The 18,686-nt window shown below is 43.4% G+C and overlaps 2 protein-coding genes across 2 annotated transcripts in view; one reads left to right on the top strand and one right to left on the bottom strand.

Moving 5' to 3' along the window:
* LOC311103278 (casein kinase I) overlaps positions 1-3,417 on the bottom strand; it is a gene marked incomplete at its 3' end in the record, with an annotated part of 60,011 nt that extends 56,594 nt beyond the window's left edge. Inside the window, exon 1 of the mRNA XM_084144810.1 lies at positions 2,935-3,417. Coding sequence (XP_084000936.1) covers positions 2,935-3,010 — 76 coding nt within the window. The 5' untranslated portion in view covers positions 3,011-3,417. The remainder of the gene's footprint in view (positions 1-2,934) is intronic.
* Positions 3,418-16,440: 13,023 nt separating this feature from the next.
* Positions 16,441-18,686, top strand: part of LOC311103277 (cytosolic endo-beta-N-acetylglucosaminidase-like) — a gene marked incomplete at its 3' end in the record, with an annotated part of 3,338 nt that continues 1,092 nt past the window's right edge. Inside the window, exons 1-4 of the mRNA XM_084144809.1 lie at positions 16,441-16,628; positions 16,897-16,976; positions 17,451-17,652; positions 17,904-18,052. Of these exons, the coding sequence (XP_084000935.1) occupies positions 16,516-16,628; positions 16,897-16,976; positions 17,451-17,652; positions 17,904-18,052 (544 nt within the window). The 5' untranslated portion in view covers positions 16,441-16,515. The remainder of the gene's footprint in view (positions 16,629-16,896; positions 16,977-17,450; positions 17,653-17,903; positions 18,053-18,686) is intronic.

Below are 18,686 nucleotides of genomic sequence, written 5' to 3'. Positions count from 1 at the left end.
CTACTTTTGACCAGAGCCCATAGAGCTGTGGTCAAAAGTTGTGCACTATATAGGGAATAGTGTTAAATGTGGATTTGGGAAGCACCTTGTGTCAGGACAAAGTCACTGACACCAACACACCAGTGTTATCATTGTTCTGCATCACAGCACATTTGGCCTTATTATCTAACAAGGTGATGGTGGTAACCCGCACAAGACACCAGCAGGCCTGACAGACACGCTGGAGAGAAAGTTAAGTTCAGTGTGTTTAAAGCAAAACAACACAATCCGGGTCTTGTTCAGTTGGCACGAAGGACGAAGCGTTAGAAAATATGCAGAAACTGGGAGGTTCTATCTGTAGCTGTCCAATAACAAATGCTTGCTGAACCTGAAGACAGAGGACAGCCACTCTGAGACTCTTGTAAATACGGGCCTGTTCTGACCCCCCGAACCTGAAGACAGAGGACTTCCACTCTGAGACTCCTGTGAATATGGGCCTGTTCTGACCTCTGACCCCCCCAACCTGAAGACAGAGGACTTCCACTCTGAGACTCCTGTGAATATGGGCCTGTTCTGACCCCCCGAACCTGAAGACAGAGGACTTCCACTCTGAGACTCCTGTGAATATGGGCCTGTTCTGACCTCTGACCCCCCCAACCTGAAGACAGAGGACTTCCACTCTGAGACTCTTGTAAATACGGGCCTGTTCTGACCCCCCGAACCTGAAGACAGAGGACTTCCACTCTGAGACTCCTGTGAATATGGGCCTGTTCTGACCTCTGACCCCCCCAACCTGAAGACAGAGGACTTCCACTCTGAGACTCCTGTGAATATGGGCCTGTTCTGACCTCTGACCCCCCCAACCTGAAGACAGAGGACAGCCACTCTGAGACTCTTGTGAATATGGGCCTGTTCTGACCTCTGACCCCCCCCAACCTGAAGACAGAGGACAGCCACTCTGAGACTCTTGTGAATATGGGCCTGTTCTGACCTCTGACCCCCCCCAAACTTAAGACAGAGGGAAACGATTAGTAGACAACTCTAACAGCAGCAAGTCTAGTTAGTCTCAAAGACAGTGGTGGTCTGTATACATCTTGACACTCCACCAGAGACTGAGAGGGCCACACCAGACACTAATCTAGGACAACACCAGGACAATAGGGCCCCTGCACCTCCAACACTGGTTCCAGGACAATAGGGCCCCTGCACCTCCAACACTGGTTCCAGTACAATAGCTGGCCTGCACCTCCAACACTGGTTCCAGGACAATAGCGGGCAAGGTTGGCTGTCAATCAACGATAAACTACAGACAGATTTCCAAATCCACCCCTAGCCTCCTACACTGCTGGCTGATTCCAAGGTTGCATCTCAAATAGCACCCTATTCTATTCCCTATATAGAGCATAGAGCCAAGGGCTCAGGTCAAAAGTAGTGCACTATATAGGGAAAAGGGTGCCATTTGGGATGCATTCCAAATCGACCCCTAGCCTCCTACACATTAGTGCCTCATGTAGCCTGGGGCAGAAAGAATTGGATAGGCCCTGAAGCATATCAGTGGGCAAGGTGGCGGAGTCATTAATATATAGATAATTATTCAGTCCTTTCAGCGCAATGAGACGTGGCTGGGAGGCCTAAATTAAACCAGGGTCGTATTCACTAGTGCACACCGTAGCAAAACGCTTTGCTTTGGTTTGTGGTGTTGCATACCGAGTAACAAGTGATCCAACTAGGTCTAGCCCAGTTGTTGTTTGCAGGTAAAACTAATATGAGGTAAGCCCTCATCACTGTACAGGGTCCCCTGTAGCTCAGTTGGTAGAGCATGGCGCTTGCAACGCCAGGGTTGAGGGTTCGTTTCCCGTGGGGGGCCAGTATGAAAATGTATGCACTCACTAACTGTAAATCGCTCTGGATTAGAGCGTCTACTAAATGACTAAAATCTAATCACAAGCTACCCTGATGAAAGTCACACACAGGCCTGCATCAGTCTCTGTGTCACAAACATGACCTTGCTTTATCTCACCCACCACTGAATCAGCTGAAGCTGAATTAAGGAAAATAATCAATGAAAACATCCATCATGTTATCTAGGTTAGTCCAAGGACAGTTTGTAACCCCTAACAAGTTGATAAGACATGATCAAATAATAAGTATGGACCCCCATCCACCCAGATCTGAGGCCAGTTTTATCTCAGCTGAGAGTCATTAGGGATGAGCAGCAGCGTTTTCATCCATGCACTACATATAATACCCTGATCCAATCCACCATAACATGTCATAACATGCCCAATCTGACCACTAGTAGCTACTACAGTCAATAGGGATTAGAGTAGCTAGCTAGTAGAACAACAGTTCAGTGAAATAGTGTTCTATGCGGTTCCATCGCGTTAACGTTATCAAGAGGGACTGATATCAATTGAAATGCCGTTGGTGAACGTGTTGAGAGAATAGTGAATACAATATGTCAAGTCAGCCACTGCATCTGGCAGAGGGTGAGTTGTCAGTCTAATTTGACATTTAGAGATATTATATTCAGCTTTGGTACTTAACCTATTGTTACAGCCAGGCCGCTTCCTGGTTGGCTTGTACACAACCAAACGTATGTCTGTGGCTTGACAAAAGGTCGACAACATTGGACTCAAAACCTTTCCAGCTGGCTTAGCTAGTGGTTATGATAACCTAAGGAAGGTGGTTTTATTACCAACAAGAACAATTGATGTGTGTAGTATCACAGTTATATTCTGACAAATATATCTGAGCATTGAAGTGATAGAATAAATTGTCCGATTTGAATTTAGCTAGCTAGAATCAGCTGGCTAAAACGAAAACTGAACAGCTGACGTTTGATACCGTTGGAGAGTTAGCCAGCTAGCAAATGCCATGTAAGCTTGCTATAAAAAGCAAAATAACAGATGTGTGAAAATAAATACCATTAGCTGTTTTATATTAGAAACTTACCCAAATAAATATCTCCAAATGATCCACTTCCAATTTTTCTACCCAGTCTGTATCGGTTTCCCACTCTCAATTCCATGATTGACAATTTATAGCAAGCAAGCTCGCTAGCTCAAAATCCACAAAAATATTACAGGCAAAAGTCCAAGAAGGTTTCAGTCAAAATAAAATACAATAAAGACAAAACAATTTCAATAAACGTTTTTTTTCTCTCTTCTTTCTGCCTCCCGTCTCAGTCTATCTATCCGGATATAGTAACTGTTCCTATCTACAATCCACCAAACTATCTTTCACCTCTCGTTTTAAAACAATCCTAATATCATAAAATCATAATACTGGGTTTGTTTTGAAGGTTAACGTGTGTAGTTTATGCTCTTGCTATTTTCGATATCATCCCGACTTGCTTTTCCGAGGATGAAGATGGATTTTGAAGACGTCGCCCTTGTATTTTTCTCTATTTTCTTTCAGCACTGTTCTGCGTCTGGCTTTTTCCATATAGCTGATATGCGACTTTTCGCCGTTCAGCAATCTGTAGTACGTCGCTGTCGTCACTTCCCTTAGCAACGGCTGGCCATGGCAAATATCTGGCATGGGGGAGGGGAGCCAGGGCTGGGAAGGGCTTGCCTTGACACTATAACAACAAAAGCCAGGATTTTACCAATTTCCTTTGTCCAGCATGACATGTAAAAGCAAGCATGAGTATTATCTAACTGTCATGTTCACTGTGTGTTTGTTGCGTTTAATAACCCCTACAACAAGCTTTTATGTTTAGATGAAATTACACAGTATATTGAGACACACATCAATCTATAGTTAGATTTTTATTAAATGTATGGACATTGTGTAATAGTAGGCCTACATAAGAAATAAGAAAAATATATAATCCAAACAACAATCTCACCTCTTTGTAAACATTGAAAAGGACATACTGATCAATCAGGGGGTCTGGGTGTGTCTTTGGGCATGGGGAGACGGGGAGATTGCCTGTAAATCCAGGGGAAACTGGAGACCCTGTGTGTGTATCCCAAATAGCACCATATCCCCTAAATAGTGCACTACTTTAGGTCAAAAGTAATGCACTATATGGAGGGCTACCCAAGTCATAGACTGTTCTCTCTGCTACCTCACAGCAAGCGATACCGATGCACCAAGTCTGGAACCAACAGGACCCTGACCAGTTTCTACCCCCAGGTCATAAGACTGCTAAATAGTTAGTTAAATAGTTAACCAAATAGCTACCCCAGACTATCTGCATTGACCCTTTTTACACTAACTCTTTTGACTCATCACATACGCTGCTGCTACTGTTTATTATCTATCCTGTTGCCTACTCACTTTACCCCTACCTATATGTACATATCTACCTCCATTACCTCGTACCCCTGCACATCGACTCAGTACTGGTACACTGTGTATATAGCCAAGTTATCGTTACTCATTGTGTATGTAATCCTTGTGTTATTAATTTTATATTATCTCTCTATTTTACTCACTGTATTGTTGGGAAGGGCCCGTCAGTTAGCACTGCACTGTTAGTCTACACCTGTTGTTTATGAAGCATTTGACAAATAACATTTGATTTGATTTTATCTGCCCTCACACCACCAATGGAAAAGTACACACTATACTAAATATTTACATGTAAGTTTTCCTGCTCCTCCTAGTTCTTAGTAACAACTCTCAGCCCTCTCTGTCAATATCCTTCTCCACCCTGCTTTGCCTGCTCAGGAATACAATCAGCAAGCTAGTAGTCTCATTTCACAACCACTCAGTTAGTACCAGAGAACCCCCCCCCCCCCCCCCCCACTCCACTTATCACTCCAGTTATCCAATGCTTGACTTTGTACAATTATGGCTTCTAGGAAGGGCCATCGAGAGGTGCCAAAAGGAATGAGGAAGGGGGAGGGGCTGGTATGGGAGTGGGCGTAAGCAACCCCGCTTATCTCCTCTACTACCTACCGTGACGTCTATCTTATTCAAGTAATAGTTCAGATCCACCTGTACTGTGTTAAGGCGTGAACCTGTCAGTCCATCTGGCATAGGAAATATCTGTTGGGACATGTCGTCGTGATGTAGCCGTGACGTCGCCAGAGCAACGACTCAGCTCGCCCTCCAGGCTCAGACACTTTTCCCCAGGCTCAACCCGCTCAATCAAACTGTCTTCAGTCCCAAATGGCACACTATTCCATATGTAGAATACTGGTTTTATGGTTTTAATATTGGGTTAAAAGTATTGCACTGTATAGGGATTGGGAATAGGGTGCCATTTGGTACGGCGTTCTCTGAGGAAATTCAAACGTCTCAGTCAGTGAGTGAGCGAGGCTTCACACAACCAGCCAGGCATGAGGACTGGGGTGTTATGTTGTATAGTATAACCATAGGAGTGTCAAGACATCACAAACAGATCTGGGACCAGGCTTTGGGGAAGAAGGTAGTATCTATTCTGATCTACAGTACATATCCCCTGTTCACTTCCTTGGAGTAATCACTAATCCAACATGATTGGAAAGTTGATAGCAGAGGTTTGTCAACATAACTTCCATCCATGTCAGATCAGACATCACTTCAAGGAAAGGATATGTTAAAAGTATTCAAACTGGTTGGCTTGGCTTGGCCTGTTAGGTCAAACCTGAGTTCATATGAAAACTGGATGTGGCACATTTCCTGTGAAACCCTTCAGCTACCTACCACACCTTAGCTGATCTACCTACCACACCTTAGCTGATCTACCTACCTCACCTTAGCTGATCTACCTACCACACCTTAGCTGATCTACCTACCACACCTTAGCTGATCTACCTACCACACCTTAGCTGATCTACCTACCTCACCTTAGCTGATCTACCTACCACACCTTAGCTGATCTACCTACCACACCTTAGCTGATCTACCTACCACACCTTAGCTGATCTACCTACCACACCTTAGCTGATCTACCTACCACACCTTAACTGATCTCGTCAAAGAATGCTTAGAGCTTAAAATGACGTAAATGACCATGGATTTCAATAGAATCCCCATCCTGCAGTCAAATTTCCTGGCGTGTGTATGTGTGTGTGTGTGTGTGTGAAAGTGTGTGTGTGTGTCGCCTGCCTGTTGTCCTATTGAAGCCTGCCAGGGGACTTCAATAGGAATGACTTCCAGTTCCATTACCCACGGCTGCCAGGGGACATCAATAGGAATGACTTCCAGTTCCATTACCCACGGCTGCCAGGGGACATCAATAGGAATGACTTCCAGTTCCATTACCCACGGCTGCCAGGGGACTTCAATAGGAATGACTTCCAGTTCCATTACCCACGGCTGGTAGCATGTGATACTGTGCTTCCCGGCACCCGGCTTTCCCTTCCCTCTGAGTGAATTTAGAGTGATCATCCGGATCCATTCTGCTCCAGCAGATATATAGTTTTGTCCCAAATGGCACCCTATTCCCTACATAGTGCACTACTTCCTATGGGCCCTGGTCATAAGTAGTGTGCTATGTAGGGAATAGGGTTCAATTTGGGACTCAAGTAAATGTAATCCCCAGAGAGTACAGCTGCTGTCTGTTTAATCCGGCTCTGCCAACACACACAATGGGTTAAGTACACCGCTCTGATATTACCGCCATGATTCAATTAAAATTCCCTACTTAAAATGAAAGTGTGCACATGAATTGTGAATTGTGAACACACACACAGGGAGCAGAAAGCTGCACACATTGTTTTAGAGGATTTTCTTGTAGTCCATTCACAGTAGTGATGTCATAAAGATTATCCCCACTTCATGGTTATCTCCTGTATTCACAGACAATACGGAGTTCATATAGAAGGTGATTACATAGACCACATGGCTAAAGGATATATATATTTTCTACTGCATTTAGAGAACGAAGCAATATGGATTCATTTACTTGGGATTTATCGTAACAACGATTTAATCCAGGATAAAGTCAGAAGTACGTTTTTTTCTGAAGAAAGCAACATTTACTAAAATAATGACAATAGATACCTTTGGACAAATTATTTGGATTTTACTGGATTGCCTAAAGAGTAGGAAAGTAATGATTGAACTGAATGAATATGCTAAACTGGTAATGAATATGCTAAACTGGTAATGAATATGCTAAACTGGTCCCCAGTGTTCAGACTCATTTTCATGCTCTGAGGATTCAGACCTCTCCTCTTGGCTTCTGCTCTCTGCAGGACACATGTAGAAGAGTAAGTTATTGTAAGGTAGTATTCTGATTTGCACATTGAAACATTCTGCAAGGTTTTACAAGCTGTCTAGGAACTAAGACACATTGCAGTATATGACATAACGACATTGAATGACGATGTTATAATAATAATATATAATAATATGCCATTTAGCAGACACTTTTATCCAAAGCGACCTACAGTCATGTGCGCCTATGGGTGGTCCCGGGGATCGAACCCACTACCCTGGCGTTACAAGCGCCATGCTCTACCAATTGAGCTACAGAGGACCACATGTTATGTCATTACTGCCCAAGGTATGAATTTAAAGCTATTCTCTCTGTTCCTCTCTTTTTCTCAAATCTTACCAATGTCCATTCAAATCATACCTACAGTGAGGGAAAAAAGTATTTGATCCCCTGCTGATTTTGTACGTTTTCCCACTGACAAAGACATGATCAGTCTATCATTTTAATGGTGTTTTTTTTTTAACAGTGAGAGACAGAATAACAACCAAAAAATCCAGAAAAACGCATGTCAAAAATCTTATAAATTGATTTGCATTTTAATGAGGAAATAAGTATTTGACCCCTCTGCAAAACATGACTTAGTATTTGGTGGCAAAACCCTTGTTGGCAATCACAGGGGTCAGATGTTTCTTGTAGTTGGCCACCAGGTTTGCACACATCTCAGGAGGGATTTTGTTCCACTCCTCTTTGCAGATCTTCTCCAAGTCATTAAGGTTTCGAGGCTGATGTTTGGCAACTCGAACCTTCAGCTCCCTCCACAGATTTTCTATGGGATTAAGGTCTGGAGACTGGCTAGGCCACTCCAGGACCTTAATGTGCTTCTTCTTGAGCCACTCCTTTGTTGCCTTGGCCGTGTGTTTTGGGTCATTGTCATGCTGGAATACCCATCCACAACCCATTTTCAATACCCTGGCTGAGGGAAGGAGGTTCTCACCCAAGATTTGACGGTACATGGCCCCGTCCATCGTCCCTTTGATGCAGTGAAGTTGTCCTGTCCCCTTAGCAGAAAAACACCCCCAAAGCATAATGTTTCCACCTCCATGTTTGACGGTGGGGATGGTGTTCTTGGAGTGATAGGCAGCATTCCTCCTCCTCCAAACACGGCAAGTTGAGTTGATGCCAAAGAGCTCGATTTCGGTCTCATCTGACCACAACACTTTCACCCAGTTCTCCTCTGAATCATTCAGATGTTCATTGGCAAACTTCAGAAGGCCCTGCATATGTGCTTTCTTGAGCAGGGGGACCTTGCGGGCGCTGCAGGATTTCAGTCCTTCACGGCGTCATGTGTTACCAATTGTTTTCTTGGTGACTATGGTCCCAGCTGCCTTGAGAACATTGACAAGATCCTCCCGTGTAGTTCTGGGCTGATTCCTCACCGTTCTCATGATCATTGCAACTCCACGAGGTGAGATCTTGCATGGAGCCCCAGGCCGAGGGAGATTGACAGTTATTTTGTGTTTCTTCCATTTGCGAATAATCACACCAACTGTTGTCACCTTCTCACCAAGCTGCTTGGCGATGGTCTTGTAGCCCATTCCAGCCTTGTGTAGGTCTACAATCTTGTCCCTGCCATCCTTGGAGAGCTCTTTGGACTTTGCCATGGTGGAGAGTTTGGAATCTGATTGATAGATTGCTTCTGTGGACAGGTGTCTTTTATACAGGTAACAAGCTGTGATTAGGAGCACTCCCTTTAAGAGTTTACACACCCTGTTCATCCAAAACTAACTCTAAAATGTGGAGGTTTGGAGATGTTGTGCCTACCAATCAACAGGTTGTTTTATAGCTTGAGAGTGAATGGAAAAGTAAACAACAAGCTCAACACATCAAGTAACTCCAATTACAGTACTGTTGTCTGTCACAACTTCCTCCGAAGCTGCCTCCCCTCCTTGTTCGGGCAGGCTTCGGAGTTCGTTGTCACCGGCCTACTAGCCACTGCCGCTCCATATCTCATCATTACATTTGTCTTGTCTTGTCAATTTCACACACCTGGTTCTATTCCCCTCATTAGTACATGTATAAATGTTCCCTCTGCCCCCCTTGTCCTTGTGGGTGACTGTTATTTGTGAGTTGAGTGTAGCTCGGTTGAGCTACCCATACCTTGTATTTCCGGGGATATTGTTACCCGTGTGCCTGTATTTTGTTGACGCTATCCAGCGGAACTGTGTCCTACGGAATAAACTCTGTATTCGGTGATTTACCCTCCTGCGCCTGACTCCTTCTAATCACATTCTCACATTGTCATTATATATATATAGATGGACCTTGGACATCTGTCTGTGTAGTGTGTGTGTGTGTGTGCATATTGGCCATTGTTCCTGGCTCTAGATGGTGTGTCTCGAGAAGGGGGTCAGCATGAAATTCGATCACCTTGGTTACACCACGGCACGACCTGATCATGCATTCTGATTGGCTATAGGGTAACCAATGCCTGAGGCCACTGCTGTAAGTATTCTAATTCTATGGGTATCGCACGGCCATAGCCTTCTATTGCAATACAAGGCTGTCATATGGCTACTCAGCTTGGCTTGACACAGAGACATTACATAATAAAAGTTCTCAGTCAGTCACGTTGAATCCAATGCGCACTGGAAGCCTATTAGCGCTCTGTACCAAAACAATACGCACTACCTTGTAAACCGTCTGTAAGTACTGGCAGAACAAAACACAGTGTATGCCAGATATAAATGTAGGATCTTAATTTGATCACGCTTTTGTTGCTGAGAATATTCCTGCACCGCAGGAAATGCGGATGAGTTTAATGATTTACATAAATTCACTGAAAACCTGCACTAACACATGGTTATATTAACAGTATTGGACTAATTTTGAGCCAGCTAATAGTTTTACCATCAGTCAAGCAACATTTTGAAGTAAACGTTCAAATCCTGTTGCTGCAGGATTATTTTGCAATACTCTCTCTCTCCTGGCACAGGCACAGTGTGAGTTGGATAGGTTTTTACAATGTAGCTCCCTCTGGTCTCCTCTGCAACTAAAGTAGTTACACAGTTGTTACAATGTTTTCTCTCTCTCTCTCTCTCTCTCTCTCTCTCTCTCTCTCTCTCTCTCTCTCTCTCTCTCTCTCTCTCTCTCTCTCTCTCTCTCTCTCTCTCTCTCGAGGTGTGGTATGTAGATTTGCATTCAACCGACCACGCACACAAACACACTCTCACACAGACAGCTCCTGGAGTAAAACACTCCCTCGGGACAAAATTAACGTGAATCACTACTCTATTCTAATCAGTACCAAAGCAGAGTTTTTCCACACAAACAACAAGACAACAGTATATGGATGTGTTACAAATGGCACCCTATTCCCTCATGCACTACTTTTGACCAGAGCCCCATAATCTCTGGTCAAAAGTAGTGCACTATGTAGGGAATAGTGTGCCATTTTGAACACAGCCTATGCAACTCTATATCTCCCCACGGACTCCAGCTAAAGCTAGACTAGGAGAGTGTTTTTTCTCAAGGGACCCTGTGTGTTTTGGCACAAGTCCAAAATAAAAAGATAAAGTCAGCCAACAGAGTTAAAAACTAAAGAATAGACTTTATACCAACCTTTGATGGGGGGGTTAAGATGTCTGATTATGTATGTCTTACATAATTAGATGCTCAAACCCTACACCCCAACCCAAGAACTCTGTCCGGGAGCTGCCCTCCCACCCCTACGGGAGGGCAGCTCCCACTCAGCCCAGTCCAAGGGCTTCTCTGTCCTGGCACCCCAATGGTGGAACCAGCTTCCCCCTGAAGCTAGGGCATCAGAGTCCCTGCCCATCTTCCAAAAACATCTGAAACCCTACCTCTTCAAACAGTATCTTAAATAATCCCACAGCACCCCGACTCGCACCCTCTCCTCACCCCGAACCCCCCCCCCCCCAAAAAAAGGCCTTTCTTCCCCTCTAGCTCTGACTTTGCTGACAACTACTGGTACTGTACTGTATGGTACTGTATGGTACTGTATGGTACTGTATGGTACTGTACTGTATGGTACTGTATGGTACTGTATGGTACTGTACTGTATGGTACTGTATGGTACTGTACTGTATGGTACTGTATGGTACTGTACTGTATGGTACTGTATGGTACTGTATGGTACTGTACTGTATGGTACTGTATGGTACTGTACTGTATGGTACTGTATGGTACTGTACTGTATGGTACTGTACTGTATGGTACTGTACTGTATGGTACTGTATGGTACTGTATGGTACTGAATGGTACTGTACTGTATGGTACTGTATGGTACTGTATGGTACTGTACTGTATGGTACTGTATGGTACTGTATGGTACTGTACTGTATGGTACTGTATGGTACTGTATGGTACTGTACTGTATGGTACTGTATGGTACTGTATGGTACTGTACTGTATGGTACTGTATGGTACTGTACTGTATGGTACTGTATGGTACTGTACTGTATGGTACTGTACTGTATGGTACTGTATGGTACTGTATGGTACTGTATGGTACTGTATGGTACTGTATGGTACTGTACTGTATGGTACTGTATGGTACTGTACTGTATGGTACTGTATGGTACTGAATGGTACTGTACTGTATGGTACTGTATGGTACTGTATGGTACTGTACTGTATGGTACTGTATGGTACTGAATGGTACTGTACTGTATGGTACTGTATGGTACTGTACTGTATGGTACTGTACTGTATGGTACTGTATGGTACTGTATGGTACTGTATGGTACTGTACTGTATGGTACTGTATGGTACTGTATGGTACTGTACTGTATGGTACTGTATGGTACTGTATGGTACTGTACTGTATGGTACTGTATGGTACTGTACTGTATGGTACTGTATGGTACTGTATGGTACTGTACTGTATGGTACTGTATGGTACTGTACTGTATGGTACTGTATGGTACTGTACTGTATGGTACTGTACTGTATGGTACTGTATGGTACTGTACTGTATGATACTGTATGGTACTGTATGGTACTGTACTGTATGGTACTGTATGGTACTGTACTGTATGGTACTGTACTGTATGGTACTGTATGGTACTGTATGGTACTGTACTGTATGGTACTGTATGGTACTGTATGGTACTGTACTGTATGGTACTGTATGGTACTGTACTGTATGGTACTGTACTGTATGGTACTGTATGGTACTGTATGGTACTGTACTGTATGGTACTGTATGGTACTGTATGGTACTGTACTGTATGGTACTGTATGGTACTGTACTGTATGGTACTGTACTGTATGGTACTGTACTGTATGGTACTGTATGGTACTGTATGGTACTGTATGGTACTGTATGGTACTGTACTGTATGGTACTGTATGGTACTGTACTGTATGGTACTGTATGGTACTGTATGGTACTGTACTGTATGGTACTGTATGGTACTGTACTGTATGGTACTGTATGGTACTGTATGGTACTGTACTGTATGGTACTGTATGGTACTGTATGGTACTGTACTGTATGGTACTGTATGGTACTGTACTGTATGGTACTGTATGGTACTGTACTGTATGGTACTGTATGGTACTGTATGGTACTGTACTGTATGGTACTGTACTGTATGGTACTGTATGGTACTGTATGGTACTGTATGGTACTGTATGGTACTGTACTGTATGGTACTGTATGGTACTGTATGGTACTGTACTGTATGGTACTGTATGGTACTGTATTGTATGGTACTGTACTGTATGGTACTGTATGGTACTGTACTGTATGGTACTGTATGGTACTGTATGGTACTGTATGGTACTGTACTGTATGGTACTGTATGGTACTGTACTGTATGGTACTGTATGGTACTGTACTGTATGGTACTGTACTGTATGGTACTGTACTGTATGGTACTGTATGGTACTGTACTGTATGATACTGTATGGTACTGTATGGTACTGTACTGTATGGTACTGTATGGTACTGTACTGTATGGTACTGTACTGTATGGTACTGTATGGTACTGTATGGTACTGTACTGTATGGTACTGTACTGTATGGTACTGTACTGTATGGTACTGTATGGTACTGTATGGTACTGTATGGTACTGTACTGTATGGTACTGTATGGTACTGTACTGTATGGTACTGTACTGTATGGTACTGTATGGTACTGTATGGTACTGTATGGTACTGTACTGTATGGTACTGTATGGTACTGTATGGTACTGTACTGTATGGTACTGTACTGTATGGTACTGTATGGTACTGTATGGTACTGTACTGTATGGTACTGTATGGTACTGTATGGTACTGTACTGTATGGTACTGTACTGTATGGTACTGTATGGTACTGTATGGTACTGTACTGTATGGTACTGTATGGTACTGTATGGTACTGTACTGTATGGTACTGTATGGTACTGTACTGTATGGTACTGTACTGTATGGTACTGTACTGTATGGTACTGTATGGTACTGTACTGTATGGTACTGTATGGTACTGTATGGTACTGTACTGTATGGTACTGTACTGTATGGTACTGTACTGTATGGTACTGTATGGTACTGTACTGTATGGTACTGTATGGTACTGTACTGTATGGTACTGTATGGTACTGTATGGTACTGTACTGTATGGTACTGTATGGTACTGTACTGTATGGTACTGTATGGTACTGTATGGTACTGTACTGTATGGTACTGTATGGTACTGTACTGTATGGTACTGTATGGTACTGTATGGTACTGTACTGTATGGTACTGTATGGTACTGTACTGTATGGTACTGTATGGTACTGTATGGTACTGTACTGTATGGTACTGTATGGTACTGTACTGTATGGTACTGTACTGTATGGTACTGTATGGTACTGTATGGTACTGTACTGTATGGTACTGTATGGTACTGTACTGTATGGTACTGTATGGTACTGTATGGTACTGTACTGTATGGTACTGTATGGTACTGTATGGTACTGTATGGTACTGTACTGTATGGTACTGTATGGTACTGTATGGTACTGTATGGTACTGTACTGTATGGTACTGTATGGTACTGTATGGTACTGTACTGTATGGTACTGTATGGTACTGTACTGTATGGTACTGTACTGTATGGTACTGTATGGTACTGTATGGTACTGTACTGTATGGTACTGTACTGTATGGTACTGTACTGTATGGTACTGTATGGTACTGTACTGTATGGTACTGTATGGTACTGTATGGTACTGTACTGTATGGTACTGTACTGTATGGTACTGTACTGTATGGTACTGTATGGTACTGTACTGTATGGTACTGTATGGTACTGTACTGTATGGTACTGTATGGTACTGTACTGTATGGTACTGTATGGTACTGTACTGTATGGTACTGTATGGTACTGTACTGTATGGTACTGTATGGTACTGTATGGTACTGTATGGTACTGTACTGTATGGTACTGTATGGTACTGTACTGTATGGTACTGTATGGTACTGTATGGTACTGTATGGTACTGTACTGTATGGTACTGTATGGTACTGTATGGTACTGTACTGTATGGTACTGTATGGTACTGTACTGTATGGTACTGTATGGTACTGTACTGTATGGTACTGTATGGTACTGTACTGTATGGTACTGTACTGTATGGTACTGTACTGTATGGTACTGTATGGTACTGTATGGTACTGTATGGTACTGTACTGTATGGTACTGTATGGTACTGTATGGTACTGTACTGTATGGTACTGTATGGTACTGTACTGTATGGTACTGTATGGTACTGTACTGTATGGTACTGTATGGTACTGTACTGTATGGTACTGTATGGTACTGTATGGTACTGTACTGTATGGTACTGTATGGTACTGTATGGTACTGTATGGTACTGTACTGTATGGTACTGTACTGTATGGTACTGTATGGTACTGTACTGTATGGTACTGTATGGTACTGTACTGTATGGTACTGTACTGTATGGTACTGTATGGTACTGTACTGTATGGTACTGTATGGTACTGTACTGTATGGTACTGTACTGTATGGTACTGTATGGTACTGTACTGTATGGTACTGTATGGTACTGTACTGTATGGTACTTTATTGAGGAAAAATGTACTTACTATGACTGTGATATGTGGTTGTCTCACCTAGCTATTTTACTGTAAGTCACTCTGGATAAGAGCGTCTGCTAAATGACTAAAATGTTCATGTAAATGTACCAAATATGTATAGATTTTATCTCTATTTAATTTATATTTATTATTATCAATTTTATTTCACTTCGACCTGCATCGTTGGACCTCAGAGTTTAAGATTGTCAAGGTACCCTGCAATTACATCTTCAACCCTGTACATGTGACTAGTAAACTCTCTAATCTAATCTGATCAAAGCATCTGTCCTAAATTAAAGCTGGATAGTTAGCTATGCTAGTTAGTTAATTCATAGTTTATAAATAGTTAATAGCTGTGACTAGTGGCCTACACTCCCCAGCTAGACTGATTAGGAACACCCAAGAGATCATCTTTAATTACACAGGCACTAGTGATGATGAGGGTTATGAGGCCCACAGTGTGGAGTCAACGTCCAGACAACATTAAAATAAAATGCCATTTAGCAGACGCTTTTATCCAAAGCGATTTACAGTCATGCGTGCATACATTTTTGTGTATGGGTGGTCCCGGGGATCGAACCCACTACCTTGGCGTTACAAGCGCCGTGCTCTACCAGCTGAGCTACAGAGGACCACGTGTATAGTGTTTGTGTGTTTGCTGGGTAGGTTACTCTATTGGCATGTCCAGCAATCATGATTTTTGGACACAATAATCCCACTACAATAATATCTAAGACTACACTGAGTGTACAAAACATTATGAACACCTGCTCTTTCTATGACATTAATGTTCCACCACCCAAAGGACATCCTGCCAACTTGACACAACTGTGGGAAGCATTGGAGTCAACATTGGCCAGCATCCCTGTGGAACGCTTTCGACACCTTGTAGTGTCCATGCCCCAACGAATTGAGGCTGTTCTGAGGCCAAAAGGGGGTGCAACTCAATATTAGGAAGGTGTTCGTAATGTTTTGTACATTCAGTGTTTACGTTACCTTCTGAATCACTGGCAATTCAGCCTGACAAGTGGTTTTATATTGCCATCTAGTGGCCGGTATGAGGTCAAAACTCCACCAGAGCCAAGAACCATGCCGGGTTTTCTGTCCAACAGCACGACGCCTGACAGACGCCGTCAAAAAACACATTCTACGTGAACGCCGCATCTCAGCTATCATTCGTCCGCCGAAGCACACGGTTGAACGTCACCAGAACTGCAGCCAATCGCCGTAAACAAGGAAATGTTTATTTTGCGCTCTGTCCCGAACCGGAGGAACGCAAAATTCTGCCATTGATACCTGTTTATGTCTTCCATTTATTCATAGACTTCTAATTCATATTTCTCACCATGGACGGTGCATTGCCTACTGAGCATAAGGAGGATGGGTCTTTGTGGAGGAGAAAGAGAGAAGAAGAAGAGGATCAGATCGGGAGCAAGTTGTTAAAAACGGAAAGCAGCGGGTAACTTTTTTGACAGCTGTCACTTCGCAGGTTGTGTAGGCCTCGCTCTGGGCTGCTGATAAGTAGGGTTGTTTTAAGTTCACAGAGCACCAAACCCACTTTTTACAGCAGCTAGAATAAATGCAATGATTTGATCAATCAAATGCAATGATAAATACAATTATCAAAAGGAATACAGTACTGTATTTCAAATCCATGCTTGGCTTCACACATGGTCTATGTATGGTACTGTACATTCTAAATGTATTTGTCATTCCTATTTCACCAGTTTGGAGTCTTGCTTGGATCAGCCAGTTGAGTTGAGAAGTGTTCATGAAGTCATCAAGTATGGAGCCTCATCTCTGCCAGGTTGGTACAGAGAATAGACTGTATAACGGTACAGAGCCTCTGGATTTCAGAAGGGTTTTCATCCTTAGGAAATAACAGGACAATGAATGATGAAATAGTTCTAACACTCTGGTTCTAGTGTTGCTGGCCCTGTTCATTCAGCCCACCCAGTTGTTTGGTCTCCAGGCAGACCTGAAGACACAGTATTTAACCATATTTAATTGTACCTTTATTTAACTAGGCAAGTCAGTTAAGAACAAATTCTTATTTACAATGACGGCCTACACCAGCCAATTGTGCGCCGCCCTATGGGACTCCCAATCACGGCCGGTGGTGATACAGCCTGGAATCGAACCAGAGGGTCTGTAGTGACGCCTCCAGCACTGAGACGCAGTGCCTTAGACCACTGCGCCACTCGGGAGCCCATATTCAGTGAAAACTAAAAATGTTACCTAAAGCACAAAGAACGGACCAATCTGTGTCTTACCCTTACAGCTAAGCATTACGACCCGGATACCACTGAGCCAATCAGCTCCGGCCTTCAGTCCCTGGAGGAGCTGTTGTCGTGGAAACGCAGCGAGGCCAACCCCTTCAACGTGGCGACGGTGCCCCTGGCCGATCGGGAGCCTTCTCTGGCCAGCACGCCGCGCCGGACTCTGGTGAGTCACGACATGATGGGCGGATACCTGGATGACAGGTAGGTTGACCTCTCACCTCTGAACTCTCACCTGTGAGCAATGAACCTCTGTTGTCGTCATAGTGTCATAACAAGTAAACTTTGTTTGTAAACTCATTACTCTTTTCTATGATAGGCTATTACTAAATTCTCACATAACAATGTACTCATTGTGTTGGAAGTCACTTTGGATAAAAGTGTTTGCTAAGTCGTATAACTAAATTCCCTCTACCACTGACCTCTTACGTTTGACCCCTGACCTCTCTCCCCAGGTTTCTGCAGGGGGCAGAGTCAGATGCTCCCTATGTGTTCTACCACTGGCAGTACATTGATGTGTTTAACTACTTCAGCCACAACATGGTGACCATCCCCCCCGCCGTCTGGACCAACGCTGCTCACAGACACGGAGTCATCGTCCTGGGTGAGACTCAAGGGGCATGTCCCAATAATCCTTCCTTCCTCCTGAAGTATGCACTTGTTCACTACTCCCCACAAATGTAAAAACATTGGATTGGTGTAGACATGGGCTAGAGAGGGAGTTTCTTATAACAGTCATTTCCTGTCAAATCCATGAAGGAAAGTGAATAAGTGCACACTTTGGGAGAAAGCAGAGATTATTGGGATTCAATAATACCCTTTTCACACTACTGAGCCGAACCGAGTCCAAACCAACCTGTAGGGCCTAAGTGGGCCTGGTAATGTGTAGTGGACCATGCTGAAAATATTCAAGTCAGCACAGTTAGGTTCATTCTGGTCGGCCCAACAGTGTGAAAGGGGTAAATGCAGCTCTTTATGGTACACTACTGGTTTCCACTAGTATGTTCTCTGCCTTCACTCAGAGGACCTCTTATCTACAGGCCTACTGTGTTGGAGAGCCGTTGCTCTACTTCCTCAGGGAGTCGAGAGGTTTGGTTTCACTTTTAAAACCTTGATTGTTTGTGACCTTCGGGCTTTAGTCTGTGGTTTTCACCTCTCACTGTGTACGTGACTGTGTGTGTGTGTGTGTGTGTGTGTTGGAGTGACTGTCTCACTCGGGTCATATACAGCAAGATGTA

The sequence above is a fragment of the Coregonus lavaretus genome (genome assembly GCF_964263955.1).
Source record: "Coregonus lavaretus genome assembly, chromosome: 28".
NCBI lineage: Eukaryota > Metazoa > Chordata > Actinopteri > Salmoniformes > Salmonidae > Coregonus > Coregonus lavaretus.
Note: the sequence above shows the minus strand (reverse complement) of the source record. Positions and strands in the feature narration are given on the sequence as shown.